Source organism: Dromiciops gliroides, chromosome 3, assembly GCF_019393635.1.
Source record: "Dromiciops gliroides isolate mDroGli1 chromosome 3, mDroGli1.pri, whole genome shotgun sequence".
NCBI lineage: Eukaryota > Metazoa > Chordata > Mammalia > Microbiotheria > Microbiotheriidae > Dromiciops > Dromiciops gliroides.
Genome location: NC_057863.1, coordinates 179,477,105 through 179,498,060, shown reverse-complemented (window position 1 = coordinate 179,498,060; position 20,956 = coordinate 179,477,105). Strand labels below are relative to the sequence as shown.

The window sequence follows — 20,956 nt, the reverse complement described above, 5'->3', positions numbered from 1 at the left end:
AAGAGAGAGCTAATGGGGTAGTGGGGGTGTCAGGCTTTTGAGCCTTGCAGGATTGTTCACCTTCCTAATTTGACTGGTCCATGTCACAGCTTCTCCTAAAGGAGGGATGATAAATGGGTTACATTGCTGAAGTTTGGAGGGAACGAGGGGGAGCAACTTGTTGACCAGGTGCGAGATAAAAATAAGTGCGTGTACAGGGAGAATTCGCTAACAGATGAGGAATTAGAGTCCTTAGAGCTGAGAGTCCACTGCAGTAGCTTCTCCTGGAAAACATTCCATCCGACCGTTGTCGTTGTTCCCCTGAGAATTTTACAGCAGAGCAAGGGAGTCAGTTGCTACCGTCTATCTGGTTTGGCCATACAAAAGCTCAAGGATGTGGGAAGGAACAGAAAAGGCCATTAGCCTCGTCTGCTCCCCCAGGTACTCCACTTAACTGAGAGCATCCTAAATACTGCGCACACGGCCACCGATAGCCCTAGGTAGGCATCTACTGGCCGGCAATCCATCCTTTACCTCCTGAGGCTACCTAACTGCCTTCCCAGCCCCATTCCAAGTCCAGGAGGAGTATAAAACCTTCACCCTACCCCTCTGCCTCGCAGGGATCAGGCTCTTGGTAACCTAGACAATCCCGGGCTCAGTCCTCTTCTAACCCATCTTTCAGTGTCCGTCTCCGCCCCCGGGCCCTTTTGAAGATACTACCAATGGGAAGCCACGATTCTGTCAGTAGGCGGAGCAAACCAGTCCCCGCCCCCGAGGCCTCGGCCAATGGGCAGAAAGCGTGGGCTGGCGCTTGGGGGCTGCTGTCGGCTTTCGGAAACAGAATGAAGAGCCCGGGGACTGGGGGCTGCGCAGTGCGCGCCGCGCTCCTGCTGCTAGCTGCTGGTGCTGCTCCTCCTCCTCCTTCTTCTCTTCCTAAGTCTTACTGCTGCTGCTGCTGCTGCTGCTTGCCCCTCGCGGTACAGCCAGGCCGGCCCTGGGCTGCTCTCCCGCGGAGGCAGCAGCGGCTGCTTTTCGGTGCAGAGTCCGAGACAGCTGGAGCCGTCAGACAAGTGGGCAAGCAGGCGAACGGTCAGGCAGCATGGCGGTAGAGGAAGAGGGGCTTCGCGTCTTCCAAAGCGTGAAGATTAAAATAGGTAAGAAAGGTACCGCTCTCTCTCGCAGCCCCTCACTGGGCAGCTGACAAAGGGCGCTCGGGGTTCTTCGCAAAGTCCTGCGTAGGCTGAGAACCACAGTCTCTCCCCGACACCTCGCCAAACTGCTGTCCCCCACCCCCCGCGCTCCCCTTTCCCTGAGCTCTTCTCATTCCCTTGCTCTGCTGCCTTGCAGAGCTTGCGCTCTCGCGGATGGTAAGGGCTGACGGAGGGGAGAATGGGATCCTTTGGAGAGGGAATCCAAAAAAGAGACCCTGCCTGCGGAAAAAAGAAGGCGTCTGTTGCATTTGAGATGCCTCCTGAAGCAACTGCTGTTAGGGCGGCAGTGGGCGAGTCTGAATTCGTGGTCCCTCTCTCCTTCCTCTCCTGCTTTCTTCTTCTCGGGTAGCTGAGCAGAGTCCCCTCTGGCCGGGACGGCCCTGAAAAGCGAAAACTCACATCCAGTCGTTTTCGCTTATGAAGGGGGGTGATCAGCTTCTTGAACCGATCGGCCAGTGTCTGGAGAAGCTGAGTTTGCCTTGGCAGGGTGAAGATGTGACTTGGTGCAGGGCATGACAGTTTTCATTCCGACTTGTAGAGTGTGTGTGTGTGTGTGTGTGTGTGTGTGTGTGTGTGTTGCTTAATATGTTATAATAGCAGTGGAACCTTCACATCTGTGTCAACTGCAGCTCCGAAGGGACTTCCCTGGGTAATGCTCTTGAGATATGAGCCCCATTATATTTATGAGGAGGTCCACTTTTCAGCTACCAGCAGCTTTACTTTCTGCAAAAGTGATGGGGGTATTTTTCTCTGATTTGATTTTTCTGTCTTTAGGCATCTCACTATCAAAGGGTAGGTTGATTCCATTAGGTAGGTTATGGTATTAAGGTATATTAGCCAGCCGATCAGTGAGAGAGAAAAATATTGGGGCTTATACACTAAATCGGAGCAGGCAAAAATGTCAGAGCTGCTTGCATCGTTTCAATGAGAGATGTGACAGCCCAGACTAGGACACAAAGCCGGCAGCCTTGCTGTTCAGCTTGCTTTCTGTCACACAGAATAGATCCAGATTTTCTCAATGGGTCGTTATTTAGAATGTTGCAGCAGGCGGGGCTTTGGATGCTACGGATTGAACTGCTAACATTAAAGAAGGTTTCAATAGGAGGTGCTAAGGAGGTAGGGCTTTTGTGTCCTGAGGTGGATGAACACAGTGTGGTATCTGGGGACTCTGGTTTTTCTTCCCCTCCTCCCCCTTGGGAGAATGACGTGTAAATATTTTACAGAACAACTTCGGTACCTCATATTGATACAGTCAATTAAGGTGGTAAATTCATAATTTCAGGAGACTGGCGAGATAAGGGAATGTTTGGTTTGAGAACTATCCTTCTGAAGACTGTGTAAAACCATCAACATTGTTCAGGATTCTGTCCATACATTGATTTCACAATTAATTCCGTGCCCACTTAAAATTGTTGTTGGAAATACAGGACCCTGTGTCTACTTAATTCATTATTAACTGGTGTTTGATATAGTCCGAGGAATTCCAGCTACCCTAATCAGCATGTTATTTACTGTCTGTTTTATTTTGGCTTAAGGACCATCACTTTAACACTATACCAATAGCTGTCCTAAAGTGTTGTAGATAGGATGTCAGTGCCTTGCATGTCATTGGGAATTTTCTTGCCTGTTTGGTTGAGCTTTCTTAACAAACTGAGAAATTTAGTAGCAAAGGATGCCTTTTATTGTTTGCTTTAATATGACTGAGAAGTAAATTGATAAATACATGGTCAGTATTCATTGGATTAGGCTATTCATTTTAGAATCTGTCCACCCAAGATTATTTCCAGAACGATGTGAATAAATATAATGTAACAGTAAAAAAAAAAGTGTTTTCCTAATTAAAGGGAAAAAAATACTTGATATGGCTGCAACGTAATGAGTTTCATTATGTGATTTTGTCAATCAGTTTTAATGTAGGCAATTGTTTGTCAAGGAAGAATTCCAGCAGTGTTTTTAAACAACAACAAAAAAATGCCTTTCCTTGTGTTCATTTTTTTTTTCTTTTGTACTGTTCTGCATCGACTAAATTCTTACAGCCAATAAAGAAAGCACAACAGTAGAACTGGGCATATTTCTGAGTTTACCATCTGCCATTCATAGAAGAGAATCCTGGACATTGATTTGGTAATGAGTAACATAGAGGAACTTGGTTTGGATGGTATGTGGGTTGAAGAAGTGATTTGATTTGGTCCCTTCCACTTCTTCCTTCCTTTCTTCCTCCCTTTTGCTTTCCACTTCAACCAAGCAAACAAAACACCAGAGTGAGGGTGAGGATTAATCTGATTGTTGGAGCATCTGCTGCCTTTAATCCTGCAGTGGGGATGGAGTATTTTTTGAACCTTTCAGAAGTACCTTAATATTCTATAATAATATCACTAGGAAGATGAGTAGCCATCCGGAAATGTACAAGCTCCAATCATCCAACTCCCTAGATATAGCTCTGAGAATAGAATCTGACTTTCCTTTTTTTTTTTTTTTCCAAAATAGGCCTCTACCTTGGTTCTGAAACTACAAATAAAGAAGTGTGTGAATGCACTGCCAAGGAAGATGGCATTCTATTCAGGGGCAATCAGTGGCTGTGCATAGAAGGCGATTATCATATTGCTTTTGAGAAGAGAAATGCTTGAGGTCATTTGTACTGAATTAGTGCTTGTGGCTTGAAATCCTGGAAGAAAGCATACTAGTGTAATTGTTTGATGTTTAGCTCTATTTAAATGTTGGAACATGTCTTTAGGCTTCAGTGTAATGGCATGGGTGAAAGCCATATTAGTCAAACAGGAGGTAAAGGACTGATCCAATGCCTAGACAGGTGGTGTGTGGAGCTTTTGTTCAGTTTTCCTTAATCCTCTTTGTTTATGGCCAGTATTTTTGCCTTGCCCTGCACGACTGTTACTAGTTTGGAAGACAAGGAACAAGCCAATAAGTGGCCTCAGAGTGAACTACAAAGAGGGGAGAATTTTTAGCATTTTTTTTTTATTGGAAAGCAGTTTGGACTAATACATAGCTTCGACTATGACTAGTACTTAGAAAGAGCTGTCTTTGTTATTAGCATACTGTATGACCTAGGGCAAGTTACTTCAATTTTGGTGAATTTTTTTCTTTCAAAAAAAATTTTTTTTTAATAAAATGCAGATAGTAATTGTCCTATCTTCCTAACCAATGGGTGACTTTCAGGTTTTGTGTTTCCCTCCCAATTTCAAAGTTCTCTTTAAAGAAATATTGTATAATAATGAATAATCCTTTTACTAGAGAAAAGAGGGGTATTAGAAATGGCCTTTTTTTTGGTTAGTGGTATGGAATGGGAAGCCTTGACTCTTTAAACTGCTAAATTTGAAATAGATGTTGAATTTAGTCTCCACAGCTTTGTATAGGCCATCCCATCTGCTTGGAATGATCTGCCTCATTACTTCTGCCTCATGGGCTCCTTATCTTACTTCAGAGTCCAGCTTGAGTGCCACTTCCTAAAGGAAGACTATCTTGATTCCGATCCCTCCCCCTAAGGAAATGACTCTGTATTTCATAGTTGTATTTAATTTTCTATATGCATGTCATTTTCTATCAATAGAATGTAAGCTCTTTGAGAGGGCAGGGAGTATTTTGTTTGTCTTTTTGTATTTCCAGTGCCTGGAAAACAGCAAGTGCTTAATAAATGCTTGAATCGATAATGTGAAGATGTTTTCAATAAGAGAATGAATTGGGGTTTGGGCATGGATCATTTGAAAAGCCCCTTTTTTGTCCTTTCCATTTTTTTATAAGTAACATTGTCTCAAATGTATAGAGGAAAATCTGGGATTTCATTCATTAAATATAATGCTATTTAAGCCTCCTTTGGGTGTGTCAATTGATTATTTTGTATTATATTCTTAAAAAAACTTAAAATCTTCCACATTTTGTACCTTCAGTGAAAATTACTTTTGCAACAGTATCTTACACATTAAAAAACCCCAAACCCAAACCCCAAACCAACCCCAACAATACTCACAACATGTCATGTAAGACTAAACAAACACTTCCTATAAGATTGCTACTTTGAGGAAGTGTGTTCTGACATTTCCATGAGTCAGTGTTTTAGAACCTGAAAGGAAACAACATTAAGACTTGTGAAAGATGATTGGGTGGAAAAACTACAATGGAAAGGCTTCTGCTTGGCAACAGAAATTTGATCCTGGCTGTTGTATGCTACTGCCTTTTAATATTCTATTTCTAATCTTTGCCAAAGGATTTAGTACTTTGACGTATAGTTTTGTTATAATAAATATTAGATATTAACATTAAGATCTGATTATCTATTAATTATCATCTAATTACTAAAATATTGATATTTTAATTATTAGAATAAAAAGATTTATTCTCTTATGCTAAAAAAGCAAGTATTATGTACTAGGACTTAGAAGTAGTTCTCTTGAGTTGTTAAACTACATTTTATACTTATGTTGTTCAGTCATTCTCTGACCTTGTGACCCCCCTGAACCATACTGTCCATGGGGTTTTCTTGGCAAAAAAAATCTCCAATGGATTAAGGCAAATAGAGAGGGTAAGTGACTTGCCCAGGGTCACATGGCTAATAAGATTTAAACTCAGGTCTTCCTGATTTTGGCCCTAGTGTTCTATCCACTGAGCCACCCTGGTGCCTCCAGGTTCCTATATATTACATCATCAGAATGGAAGGACTGATCCAAAGTGAATCCGTACCTAATCCAGTGAAGTGTTTTATTTCATTTTAAATAGCACAATTCTACTTGGATCTTGCTAAACTATATGCCTAAATTCTATACAGTATTCCTGAAGGTTCCTTTATCTCTTTTACCTCACCTACCAGGCACTGAATTTTCTGTTCCTAGTGTTTTTGAAGGTAGAAAGAGAGTGAACATCTGATTACTAACTCCTTACACATATAGAGGAGTAACTCATTCAAAAGTATCCAACCTGGGGATTATCCAATCTTTCACCCATATTTATAGTTATAACCATCCTGGACTCAGCCTGGCTTTTGACATAGATTCTGCCTTTTTATGTATAAGATAGAAGGTGGATTATTATGAAGCATCTCCAAGTTAAGCTACACTTTAAAAAGTTACATCAATCACCTGACATATAATAATAAGAGGATAGTTTTGTGTTATTTTAACAGGACACCCAAACTATTATACAACAGAAACAATTGTGCCATAATCTTGCAATAGGCATACCCCAAGTTCTAAGTCCCTAAGTTTCCAGTAGATGCTGACTACAGTATATTATCTCATCTTCTTCACTCTCTTTTTTCTTCCAATTTTTAAAACCCTTTATAATTCAGATATTCTACCTCAGTCCATGTGCCTGGCTCTTTTTCCCACCTCAAACCCTTTTCCAGGGCCTCCTTCAAATCTTCCAGTGACTTCAGGAAGGGTTCTTCCTCTGCTCTTTTCCCCTTCATTTCATTTATAACCCTAAAACAGCTCTGCCCCAAAGTGTGGCTGATAAGCATGAGTAGTGTTATATATTTATCAAGATAAAGGAAAGCCATATGTTTTGAAGTACCATTAAACATCATAAAAAACTAGTGCCACAAACCTCTGAAAGCCCTCTACAGTACCCACAAATCTCCATCTACCACGTCCTGCATCCGCCTCTATCTAAATCTGCTTTTCCTTAAGCTTTTAAGTTCAATTTTATGGTTCTTTTCTTCTAGTTCTTCTTCTTGTAACAGAAAGAGACATCAAGGCACGGAGGATAGAGAGCTGGCCTCACAAACTGGATGTGTGATCCTGGGCTAGTCACTCAATCCCCAGCAATTCTGTCTAAATGGCAAAGCAGGTGCTAAGTCTGCATTAATAAGAGAAGTTCCTCTTAGAACTTGGAAAGATCCTTATACTGATGAGATCACAGGCCTGGTTAAGAAAAAAGTTGCAAAGGTATTGTTTTCTATGTTTTTGTAAAATGCAAATTACCATACTGGGTAGGAGACTGTTATGTTATCACTAAGGTTTTTCCTGTCCAAAGATTTCACTGCATCATAGATTTCAAACTTGAAGCGACCTTAGAGGTCATTCAATCCCTTCATTTTACAGAAGAGGAAGCTGAGGCCCAGAGAGGTTAAAGGATTTACCTAAGTCAGACAGGTTAGTGCCTGACAAGATGGAGATTTGGATCCAGGTCCCATTACTCCAAAATACTGTTCTTTCTACTGTCCACTTTGTGGGTTCCTCCCAACACATGAAGATCACAACTGTTTGCCAGCTTGGTACATGGTTGAGTGTTACTGTGGCCAAAATGCATTACCACGCAGAAAACCTAGGCACTGTGCATAATCTTATATGCTACTTATCATTGAGATGAAAATACATGCTTTGAAGGGAAGGCAGTAGCAATTATTTTGGTCTAAAAGAAATGGATTAAAACTGATACATCTTTCCATGCAGGGAATATAGGCACAATCCAAATTATTCAAGGTAACTTTTCTAGGGCTCAGGTGCTGTCTTCATCTCTAGGAACTTCCATTCAAATTCAGTTTAATCACAAGTGAAATCTGACTAATTCCCAACTTGATGGAGTGAGTAGAACCCCCTACATAGTAGACAACTGTTTTGTCAGGGCAATGAATAGTAAACTGGGATCTATACCCCAGAGATTAGACTGTAAGTAGCAGTCTGCAGTTTATGAACAGTTCAGGGACTTAGGCAGCCTGGGGGAGGTGAGACCTGCTTGGCCTGGGTCCAGGCCTGATGGTGAGCCAACAAGTAAGGGTGTGTGACACATACAGGTGTCTGAAGATGGAACACATATTAGTGGTTAAAAAGGATTATTGCCTTCAAGGAACTTTAGGCAGTTTTTGAATGCCCTGGAGTTAAAAATAGTTTAGATGCTGCTTCAGTAGAAGGCTTGCAGCTAGATAATTAGCTATTTTTAATCCATGGTTTGGAAGGTGGGGTGGAGGAAATGTACAGGAATGGGTCAGGCCTAGATGCAGTAGGGGCAGATGTAGTGGCTAAGACTTCAGAAGTCTTGATGAAAACTTCTAAGTTTTTTTGGTATAATGATTCCTTAAGTCAGAAGGGCATAGTGTATGGTTGTTTTATCCCACTTTAGGGTAACTTTTAGTCTCTTTATAATTTTTTTTTGTGAGACAATTGGGGTTAAGTGACATGCCCAGGGTCACAGAGCTAGTAAGTGTCAAATGTCTGAGGCTGGATTTGAATCCTGAATCCAGGGCTGGTGCTTTATACACTGCACCACCTAGCTGCCCCTCTCTTTATCATTTTAATTGGTTTCCAAATTCACTGGGAGGACAATTTTAAATCTTTGCCTCAGGTGAGTTTTCCTGGTTCAAGTTAGTAGCTTCCCTTCCCTTCCCTTCCCTTTTCCCTTTTCCCTTTTCCTTCCCCTTTCCCTTCCCTTCTTCCTTTCCTTTTTCCTTTCTCATAGATTAGAGAATAGAGAGGACCTCAGGTTATGAAAAGATAGCAACTAGTGCTATAGTAGGTGATATGAAAGTCATAGAGAATTTTCTTAAGATACCAAAGGAGAGCCTTATCAGAAGACAAAGTTTAGAAATGATTTCATTTGGCAATAATCACTCCAAAGAGAATGTAATGGGAAGACTTTCATGGAGAATGCTTTGATTTGCTTCTCTGATGCTAATGAGCCATTTGAGTCTGTAAACCCACAAAAGATGAAACTAAGTGAAGTTAATTGCATCTTCCTGAAGGTATTTAGGGAATCATAAAAGCTGCATAACACATTTTAAACAGGAGAAAAGGACATATTTAGAAGTGAAATTGATGTGTTGGCCTCAAAACAAATGCACAGAATTGTAGGTCCTACAATCTTATTTAGGATTTAAAGTGTTAGGGATAAATTATCTATGTGGCACTTGAAAATTTAGTATTGGAAGGGGTATCCATCTGCATCATCGATTCCAAATCTAATTTCTTCAAATAATTTTTTTGGGGGATTTAAATATAGTGAAGAAATCCCATAAATGCTGATCTAGGTGTATGGAATATACTTTGGACTTAAAGGAGGATTGCAGAAATGTTGGAGTAAAAGGAAATTAAGCCTTTTTTCATCATAAAAATCAAATAATCAGGTTTTTTTGCAATGCATCATTCCACATTTAATATTTTGGATGGAAAAGTATTTACTAACCTTGACCTTTGCTCATGGAAGTCTTAGTTGTATGGAATGTTATGGTTCTGTAGAAGAAAGTTTGGGAAATGTATCTGTTTCTGGGCTCAAACTATACTGTGGACTGAAAATCCAGGCGTTTTGCCACCAAATACTTTGCCTTCCTTAACCTCGGTAGCATGGCCTTCAGTGGCTCGGGGAATGAGAATCCAGGAACAAGGTGGGAGGGGGACTCTGGAGAAAGATAATGGAGGGAGAAAGAGATGATTGAGTCAGATAGAAAATTTTATTATTTTTAAGAAGTAGTTTGGTAGTAAGCATTTTGGGACTGGGAAAAACCTAGACTGTGGGCTGGTAGGTTAGGATATACTTATCTCTCCAGTCCTTATGCCCTGGAAAATTTGACCAATTCATCCTTGGAACTCCTGATGAGTAAATGCTTCACACAGCAACTTCTCTCTCTAACCTTGCTTCCCTTTTCATCCTGGCCATCCTCTGCCTGCCTCCTCTGGTAGCCTCCCCTCGGCCTTCCTGATGTAGAAACACAGTGAATTCAGTACTATTGTTGTCACTAAAAATGGTATACAAGACTACATCCCTGTGGCTCCTCTCATCATCTCTGGCTACCATTCTCCTATGTGTTCTGTCTTTCCCTATTATAATGTGAATTGTAAAGGCAGGAACTGTCTCCATTTTGTATTTGTACTCCCAGCACCTGGCCCAGTGTTCAACACATTTTAAGTATTTGAGTATTTAAAGAATTCGTTCATTGGTCTTACCCATACCCCCATTTTACAGGTGGAAAAAACAAAGTTAAATGACCCAACACAATTGCTTTTTTATTTTAAAATATTATTATTATTATTATTATTATTATTATTATTATTATTATTATTATTATTGCAGGGCAATGAGGGTTAAGTGACTTGTCCAGGGTCACACAGCTAGTAAGTGTCAAGTGTCTGAGGTCAGATTTGAACTCAGGTCCTCCTGAATCCAGGACTGGTGCTTTATCTACTGCGCCACTTAGCTGTCCCACACAATAGCTTTTTAGTGTCAGTATAACCTGTTTCCAGTCTTCATCTTTCCCAATCCATTCAACACAGAGTTGCAGAAAAGAAGTCTGACTGAAGCACAAGTCTGAACAAATCATCCCCCTGCTCCAGAAGTGATTTCTGCTGGCCTTGACCATAAAAAACAAAACAAGACAAAGCTTCTCAGCTTAGCACTTCATGTCACTCACAGTTTGACTCCAATCGACTATTCTAAAGTTGTTTCATATTCCCTTCCTTCCTATACTCTACATTCCACCAATCTTGTCCAGCTTCCAGTTCCATGCCTTTTGAGGGGCTGTTCCATACATCTGGAATGTCTTGTCTTGTGCCTGTTAGAGTTCTTGGCTTCTTCCAAGTATTCTTCCAGGGGCCACCTTGTTGGGGGAGGTCTTCCTGATCCTGTTCCTTGTTAGGACTTTCTTCCTCACATCGTGTCTATTTGTCCATGTAAATATTGTATTCCCTCTCCTGGCCATCCCCTTTAGGAAGCAACCTCTTTGAAGGCAGGGACTTTTGCTCACCTTTGTTTCCTTTGTACTTAAAGGTATGGTGCCTTGTACATAGTAGACTCTTAATAAACTGTTGAGTTGAATTGAATTGAATTAGTGCCTGATGGTATGTTGTGGGCAAGAGAGAAGGGATCAAAGATGACCCTGCAGTTTTGAGCTCCAGTGGCCATTCCTTGAACACCTGGCAGAGGACCCACTGCCCAAGTCTCTGCTTTATAATGTACTGAGGGCAGAGACCAAATCAGGGTACTGGCCCAAACAGAAAGGGAGTTAATAATTCATCAGAAGAGGAATAGGACTGTACAAGTACAAACTATATCAAATTGCTTGCCTTCTCAGTGAGGGAGGAGGAGAAGAATGGAAGGAGAGTCTGGAATTCAAAATAAAAAAAAAAAAACAATTGTTGGGGGGCGCAGCTAGGTGGCAAAGTGGATAGAGCACTGACCCTGGAGTCAGGAAGACCTGAGTTCAAATTAGACCTCAGCTGTGTGGTATTGGGCAAGTCATTTGACTCCAATTGCCTAAAAACAAAACAAAAACCTTACAATGTTAAAAAATGTTTTTACATGTAATTGGGGGTGGGAGGGGAAGAGAAGTGGAATAGTTAGCTTATTCAATTAAAAGGTGAATAAGTGCAAAGCTTAGGGTATATACAAATAACATCAATCATTCCATATGTACTATACAAATGTGAACAGTCTTCCCTTTTCCCATCCCTGCACTGCTATAAAAGCCATTCCTGGACTATGACTATGGGACTGGAATCTGAGGAAGTGAATTCTCTCCCTAGCAAAGGTTATTAGGTCAGATGAAAGGCTTACTCCAGGGCATTGGGATGTCTGGGAAGCATTTTGTTTGAGTGTGTATTTTATCCTTACTGGAAGTGATAGATCAACAAGATGACCGTGGGATTAAAAAAATTGTGAAAATAGAGAATTTTTGCTTCGAGAGGGGGTCACAAAACGCTGGACTTGTTAATGACTGCATGCAGGCACATTTGGTGTCTAAAATGTAGTATAGCTAGTTTTCTTGAATGTCTGCATTACTCACTCCAATGACAGTTTTCAAGAGAGCATGAACTTTGACTATGAGCTAATAACTTATCAGAATTAAAGTTCAATTTAATTACTTTTGGGGAGAGCAAGCACCCTTGCCTGAGTAAGAACATGGATCCTTATTATATATACTCAATGTAACACATTTAATTGAAACATTTTACTGGGAAGCATCATAACCTCTCAGAGGCTGCTGAAAGATACACCCAAAAGACTTCCTTAGGGTCATATCATGAATCAGTAACTTGACTGAGAATAGAAACCAGTGTTCATGACTCCTAATTCAGTATTGAAATTACTCAGTGAAACAGTGATATGGCTTTTCCCCCCTCTTTGTACTATGTAGGTACACTAAGCTTTTAATTTTGCATTAATGTGTTCTTCAGGTTTAAATCATTTGCCCGTAGTTGCCTGTTGTGATAAATCCACCCTACTCCCCAAGCAAAATGTGGCATGCAGTGTGACTGTCCTAGAATTTCAGTGACTCAAACTCTCCTTCCTAAAATACAGAAACAAAGACTGCTTTGAAAGACAGAGATTTGTGCTTCTTTTCTTAACTAGAGAGCCTAGATATTATCATTTAAACAACACTATTGTCCTTATTTTAATTTACTAGTTAGAGATATAAATTGTACTTGTTATTTCCTTGGTTAGGGCCAAGAACCAGCACCAAGTACTCATAGCTTTCTTTGAAAACTTTCCCCTTTTTTCACTATCCCCCTACATCTTATGCTGATTTGACAGTGTTGGGATAGCAGTACAGAATCCAAGGGAATATAGTATGGTGTGGGAACATGGTGAGCTAGGTTGGGTTATTGCAGCCATTATTCTATTTAGAACATTTCAGTGTACCCGTTCAATTCTTCTACTAGAATTTGCAATGACAAAGTCAGGGGATTATGTTTATTCTGAAATGACAATGACAACAATAACAACAGTAATAATGATATTGGTGGTGATGATGATGATAAATAATAATAATAACAATGTACATTGTTATGGTACTTTATTGGGGCAGCTGGGTGGTAGAGTAGATAGAGTGCTGGACCTCGAGTCAGAGAGACTCATTTTTCATAACTTCAAGTCTTACCTCAGACACTTACTAGCAGTGTGACCCTGGGCAAGTCACTTAACCCTGTTTGCCTCCATTTTCTTATCTGTAAAATGAGCTGGAGAAGGAAATGGCAAACCACTATGCTAAGAAAACCCCAAATGGGGTCATGAAGAGTTGGATACAACTGAAAAAATAACAACTTAGTACTTTATAGTCACAAAGAGCTTTCCATACATTATTTTGTTTAATCTTCCCTATGGGCAATAACATAATTATTATCTGTATTTTACAGATGAGGAAACTGAGGCTCATGGAAACTAAATGACTTATCCTAGACCACATCTCTAGGAAGAGGTGGAGTTTGACCTTGAAGCTATGTTGTCCAAGTCCCAACACACCTACTTTGCCCCAGTGCCTTCTTGTGCCCTTCTAAAATAATTGATTTGTGTTCTTGTTTTGCTTTGAGACTCTTGATGACTTTTGTGTGATGCTTTATCCTTCCTTCAGGTGGTTTCATTATGGTGCTAATTAGATTTGATCCCCTTCTGGGGCCACCTATCTTTGCATTAAGAAATCCTTCATTTCCTGACCAATTGTCCCCTACATGTGTCTCACTGGCTACTGTTCAGGGGGATAAGGAAAGAGATTCTATATGGCCCAACCACCATTACTATTACAAAAACAATCCAAAAGGCATATCCTTGTTAGTCAATAGGTAAATCTCTGCATATTGATGGGAATACAACAATACAATGGCACGGTTTGCATATTTTTAATTTAACACAACTGGTTTTGCTAGTGATGTGTTTCTTTAATACATCAGACTTAAGAGGAATATCTTTATGAAGGTTATCACACCTCAACCCAACCATTCTTAAGGACATCAACATTCTACCCATTTCACAGGTTAATAGATTTGGCTACCAATATCACTGTGTTGTCAAACCACCCGTAGTGTGATTTTTCTAACCTGCTTGGGTTTATGCTCATCCTCATTTTAAATGTTCATTTGTGTCTAATATGTGTTTTTATCGTGTCATTTTTAGTAAATAAGAGGTTAGTCTGCCTTTGAAAAATAATTTTTGTTTAAACCGTATTTGAGGGTCATACCATGAAATCAGTAACTTTATTGAGAATGGAAACCAGGATTTACGACTCCTAATTCACTACTGAAACTACTCAGTGAAGGGGTGATAGAGCTTATGTTTTCTCCTTTGTAATGCATTTACCAAGCTTTGACTTTTTCCTTAATATATTCTTCAGACTTAAATAATTTGTCCTTTAGGTCCTGCTTTCTCTCTTTCTCCTTTGTGCCCCACAGGCAGGTCTTCCTGGAGCTTATCAAGACTTGGATGAAACTGGGGTTCATCAAGGGAACTTGGAGGGTCCAAGGTGAAAATGGCACCCAAAGAGTATACCTCCCCTTCACATTAAAAACAAAATATTCGCTCTTCCCTTGGATAGTGGTTGATGAGGGTGGGGGAGTATTGCTGCTGTGATAGTTTTGAATACATCAATCCCCACTCTCTTGGTTCATGGGAACCTATTTCAGGAAGGAGATTCACATTCTCTGGCCTTTGCCTTTGGCTTTCTTTTGTGCTCCAGTGTCATGGAATGTAAAGAGGCATTTTGTGTTCAGCACAATGCCCATATTCACATAAAACACAGAGGAAACCCCTCATGATGCTGGGCTTGGGGTGGGGGAAGGAAGGACAAGACCCTTCTCCCTCTTCTAGCCTCTAACTCTTTCATATTGGACTTTTTCTCTATATGTGTTTGTTTATAGGAACATGATCTGACCTGAAGTCTATCTGTATAATGAGCTGTGTTCAGCTCAGCTCAGCAACTGGTGATTGGAACAAGGGTGTGCTGTATTTCTGTTGTTTCTTGATCTCCTATCTCATGATGATAGGTCTTAGATGTCTAGGCATACCCTATTGCTTCAGTAAAGTTTTGATGTTTTTTTTGTGTGTCACATTTTAAAGTATAATTTAATTTTTAGAATTAGGTTCAAATGAGCGTTTTAGTTTAATGAATAAAAACAATGTTCTTTATAACTTGAATATTCAATAAATGATCACATTTTTTAAAAGCGGTAAAATTCTCTAGATTTATTGTCTCATAAAATGTCTTGCACATTTGATAGTTACTTGAACATTCGTGCTTATACAAGCAGATCATATTGGTACAGATCATTTATCGATGATAATAATAATTCAAGGTTCCTATAGGATTTCATGGTCTACAAAGCATTTTTTTCATGATAACCTTGGGAGGCTGCTGGTTCAGTGACTGCAAAAATGTATACTCTCAACAGATATTGACATGTTTTGTATACACTTATTTGTGTATATGTCGCAATATGGTCTGTCCTAATAGAATGTAGGCTTCTTGAGGGATGAGATTGTTTTATTTTTATCTATGTATCCCCAGCATTGTATGCTGTATGTTTCCTGGTACAGAATGGAACTTAATAAATGCTTCTTGATTGATTGATCCCTATTGATCCCTATTAAGAAGCAGAGGTTTGGCGAGTTGGCAACTAGTTCATAGTTACATTTGGAATACTATAAGTGGCAACCACAGTCTGAATCCTTGAGCCAGTGAAATACTTTATATGAAAAACAATTTTTTTTAAAAGAAAGAAAATTTTAAATACCCCAGTGTTATAGCATGATCCTAAATGTCTGTGAGATAAAATTTTCAATTCTACAAATATTTATTGAGCTTCTTGTCAATATTAGGCACTATGCAAAAGATCTTGTTCTTGCTTTTATCAAGCTTATAATCTTATTTCGCAGGCAATATTAACTATGAAACTGCCAAATGATACTATGAGGATAAAATGAGTGATTCAAACATTAATTGCCTCCTAAGATCATAGACAGAGGGCTGGAAGGGAGCCCAGAGAGTGTCTGGTCCAACCCTCTTATTTTGTAGATAAAGAAACTGAGGTTCAGAGAGGTTATTGATGAGTCCAAGAGTGGGATTGGAATCCAGCTTCACTGACTCTAGAGACCATATTCTTGCCATTGCATTGGAAGGAGAGAGCAATGAAGGCAGGAGGTGGCAAGGAAGGATACGGGGAGGAGGTGGAACCTGAGTTGGGTCTTGAGGATTTTTCTTACTCAGATAAAAGGACTCCTCTCTCCACCTCAGCATCACTTTTGGAAGGGTGACTCACTAACAGTTCCTAAGGAGATTAACAGAGATAATCACAGCTCTGGAGGCAGCTAGGTGGCACAGTGGATAAATCACCAGCCTTGCATTTGGGAGGACTTGAGTTCAAATCCAGCCTCAGACATTTGACACTTACTATCTGTCACTTAACCCTCATTGCCCCACCACCATCATCATCAATCACAGCTCATATGTATATAGCATTTGGAAGCTTGAGAAACACCTTCCTTGCAACAATCCTGTGAGGTGGGGAATCAGAATAACATACCCATTTTAGAGACAAAGAGACTGAGGCTCTGAGGGGTTTCCTTGTCTTGTCCCTAGTCACACAGCTGGTAAATGTCTGAGGTAGTTTTGAATCTTGGCTTCTTGACTCTAAATCCAACATTCTTTTCATCATGCTTATTCCTCAAATTTTCTATTATTTTAGTTTTCAGGTCATTACTCATACCTAGCTAGTCACCAACCTTTTCAATTTAATGTTTTTTAAGTGCCTAGCATGTTCATGGGACTGTTAGACGGTAGTGGTAGAGATACAAAGATAGGATACAGGTCCTACTCTCAAGATGCTTGTAATCTAATTATGGGGAAAAGACCCTCATGAACTAACTCTGTTGAGGTCAAGAGTGTCTTGACTGTAGAGGAGAGGTCTAGGACAAGTGTAATAGGAAATCTATGGAGGGAGGGGTCATCTTCAATCTTTGGGATGGATGGGTGGAGGTACTTGAAAGAAGGCATCATGGAGGAAGTAGTCCCAGAGTTGGGCCTTAAAGAAAGCAGGGAGCTTCAATAGATGAAGAATGGGAGCTCCATTCTAGGAATGGAGGATGGTGTAAGGCATGGAGATAGGACAAGAATGAGGGTATGGAGAGGAGCCAAGTTTAGTCTGTATATATGAATGGGGAGTGTTATGGAGTAAATCAACAAATCTAAGATGGAGTCAAATTGCAGAGGGCCTTTTCTTCCTACTGTGTTTCCCATCATAGATTTAGAGTTGGAAGGGACCTGAGAGCCATCTATCTACAGATGAGGAAACTGAGGTCCCAGGATATGAAGGATTAATATAAGGTCACACCCATAGGAAACATCAGATGTGGAGATGAACCCAAGTCTGCTGACTCTGGATAATTGTACCCTAGTCGACATTTAGACAGATACCAAATATTTCTCTGGAGGTTCCCATGGGATGTGAAATGGCTCTGGAAAATTCATGACTTTTAGGATTTTGGGTTTTAGAGCTTAGGGATCCTAGTGGTCCATACGAGCTCAGGATTTAGAACTGGTAGGATCTCATAGGTAGACCAGTCATTTTATTTTACAGATGTGGAACCAAGGCCCAGAGACATTAAATGATTTGCTCAAAGACACATTAAATGGTAGAATCAGAACATCATTTCAGGGGCAGCTAGGTGGCGCAGTGGATAGAGCACCAGCCTAGGACTCAGGAGGACCTGAGTTCAAATTCGGCCTCAGACACTTAACACTTAGTAGCTGTGTGACCCTGGGCAAGTCACTTAACCCCAATTGCCTCACCAAAAAACAAACAAACAAAAAAGAACATCATTTCAGTTCTGACCTCTTCAAAACAAAACAAGAATCAATTTGGATAATTGATTAATCTTTAAATTTGAGACCTATTAAAGAGGTTGAACTTTTGGGGAAGTTGTGGTTAGTGGTCCAAATGGCCTGAATGATCTGGAGCAGTCATAGATCCCTCAGGGCCATTTGAATAGCCTTTGGGGGAAAACTTGCTTGCCTGGTATGGATTCTTGAACTGTTTCTGGCAGAAGTGTTGCAGCCCTGGAAAATCAAGCTGAATGGCAGCAGACTCTGGGTTAGTCAACAAGCCAGGTATATCTGTTGCTAGGGTAGATTTCTGATCAAGGTATCAATATCTGACGACTTCTAGTGCTGAGTAATTTGACTTTCTCTGCCAAATCCTTTTGGCTTGTCTGTATTATGAGCTTCCTCCTTGTTTAAGTTAATTCTTCCTTCTCTGTGTTGGGATTTCTCAGGTGATATGGGCATAAAAGCCATGTTGTCCCCAGGAATGATTACGAATGGGGAGGGGAGAGAGAGAGAGAGAGAGATGATTATTCTTCAGGAACTAGGGATGGAGCTTAAAACAGCATGTACGATGGCCAATTAGAGAACAGACCGGGCATCTTCTCTATTGCAGAAGCTGCAGCAGTGTGCTGCATGCCAAAGGGAGAGGCAGCAAGTATGACAGCTGCGCCATCTCCAAACACAAGGCTCAGAGAGAAATATCAGGAAGGTATTTGGCCAACCAACCCTGCCAGCTCTAGATCTCTATAACAGCACAATGCAGAGCTCAGTGCATCCTTCTGTTAGAGGACCTGACCAAGGCATTGTCCCCGCCTTCATGAAATTTATAATCTTGATAGTGAAATGAGACACAGACCCAGGCGTGTGCTAGTAAATGTTTAACCACCAACTCACTGAAAAAGAAATAGACACACTTTTTAGTTTAATCTGCATGGTAGGGTCAGCCAGGTGGCGCAGTGGGTAGAGTACCGGCCCTGGATTCATGAGGACCTGAGTTCAAATTCAGCCTCAGATATTTGACACTTACTAGCTGTGTGACCCTGGGCAAGTCACTTAACCCCAATTGCCTCACCAAAAATTAAAAATAAAAATAAAAATCTGCAGGGTAAACATTTTCTCCATCACTTTCATACATCCTGATAATCACCAAAACAACAAATAGGACCCTGATTTGTAGCATTTGCCAATTTCCAAGGTAGAAATACTCACATTGAAAATTTATCCAATTTAGGCATGAGCATACTCCTCTACATACTTGAAAAATAACTGGCAGCACAAGGTTGTTGTTGTTGTTGTTGTTTAATTGTTTCAATTGTGTTCAACTCTTCATGACCCCATTTGGGGTTTTCTTGGCAGAGATCCTCGAGTGCTTTGTCATTTCCTTCTACAGTTATTTTACAGATGAGGAAACTGAGGCAAACAGGGTAAAGTGACTTGCCAATGGTCATACTGCTACTAAATTTGAGGCTGGATTTGAACCCATGGCTCCCTGACTCCAGGCCTGGTGCTCTATCCTCCAGTTAGTACCAAGTAAATGATATAGATGGACCTTGTTTAATAGGAGTCTAGAAAAGGGAGTGGTTTTTCCCAGCCAAAGAAATGCTATTATTTTATGTGTTTATCTATCTGTTGATTGATTGATTGATTTGAGATGGGCCGTAAAGAATGGTCATGATTAGGACATTAAAAGAATCCATCCGGGGGCAGCTAGGTGGTGCAGTGGATAAAGCACTGGCCCTGGATTCAGGAGGACCTGAGTTCAAATCTGGTCTTGGACACTTGACACTTACTAGCTGTGTGACCCTGGGCAAGTCATTTAACCCTCATTGCCCTGCAAAAAAAAGAAAAAAAGAAAAAAAAGGATCCATCCAAAGTAGTAAATGCATACTTACCTGCACCTACCCTTCTTTACTAAAAGCTCACCAGAGTAGCAAAAATAGACATCAGAGACATTCTTCTTGGGATAGCCTCATGACATTCAGGAGGGACACACAATTCAATCCGACAAACATTTATCAAGCACCAGCTTTATGTGTGGTACTCTGCTAAGGCCCTGGAGAATCACCCTCTACTCTTATAGAACTTATGTAGACATTTGTCTGCAGTGCTTTATGATATATTCTGGGGTTGCTACCACTATCATTTTTCATATTTTGCTCCAATGGAATACATGATTCTTTAATATGGGATGACCAGAGTAGGGGTACAGAAGGGTGGTTACTGAAGTGTTTCAATTATGTTCTTACTGTATCACTCCTAATTCTCATGCCCTAGTGCTTTCTTACTAATTGAATTAGGAGATGAATGCCTATTGGTCATTAGTCTTGTGACTTTGGACAAGTCCTTTACTCTCTCTGAAGCTCAATTTCCTCATCTGAAAAATGGGGGATACAAACTCTGGCCTACTTCATAGGATCATGAGTTTAGAAGCTGATCATTTGATCAAATGTGATAATTTATGTAATTTATGTAAACATGTTTTGACAACTATCAAATGCCTGAAACATTTGAATCATAATATGATGATAAAATGTGTAGAGACACATTTTGCCTTTTCACACACAAGGATCCTAAGGTGTTTAGTGAATATTGTTGGCCTTTCACTTATCTTGAATTTGTATAGCTAGATTTCAGATTCTGACATACTATTTAGTTTTGTTCTTTCAGAATACTGAATAGTTTGTTTTCTTACCACTTTCCCAGTATAACCAAGGTTCTTAGGAAAACAAAGAAAAAAGAAAACATTTTAAAAGAAAACATTTCTTTAAATGAGAAAATCCTTGAAAGAAGATCTCAGTTGTGATTGAAAGATAATATTTTGCTTATTAACTTTGGGGCAGGCATTGGATCAATTTGGTTTCTGTGGTAAAAATGTTACAGGAAGTAAATGAAGTTTATGGTCCCTGTAACTGACCCTTAGCTGAGCAATATTCACCCTGTCTACTAAATTCAAAATAATTTTGGATGTCTTCCTATGTTTTGAAAGGGGTGGGGGGAAGATGAAGTTTGGCAAATATAATGCCTTGTGGAATCTAGCTCTTTTTAAGGTCTTACAGGTTGCTTATTACTTTGATTATTCTTACTTGTAATCATAATGTGCATTAACTCCTACTAGAAATCACAGTGGGCTAACCTTTACAAGACTTTAGTTTGATTTCTTGTATTTTCCCAGCTGGTTCCAGGGTACATCTGGAATCTATGAAATTCCTTTCTTTGTTCATCATTTCCTGCTTCATTCTGT

General features: G+C 40.2%; 1 protein-coding gene and 1 pseudogene across 2 annotated transcripts in view; both read left to right on the top strand.

The window, feature by feature from the left end:
- LOC122747297 overlaps positions 1–402 on the top strand; it is a 56,490-nt pseudogene extending 56,088 nt beyond the window's left edge.
- A 384-nt stretch (positions 403–786) lies between these two features.
- RASA3 (RAS p21 protein activator 3) overlaps positions 787–20,956 on the top strand; it is a 294,331-nt gene continuing 274,161 nt past the window's right edge. For both annotated transcript variants that reach the window (XM_043994627.1, XM_043994626.1), the window contains exon 1: positions 787–1,133. In XM_043994627.1, the coding sequence (XP_043850562.1) occupies positions 1,079–1,133 (55 nt within the window). In that variant the 5' untranslated portion in view covers positions 787–1,078. The remainder of the gene's footprint in view (positions 1,134–20,956) is intronic.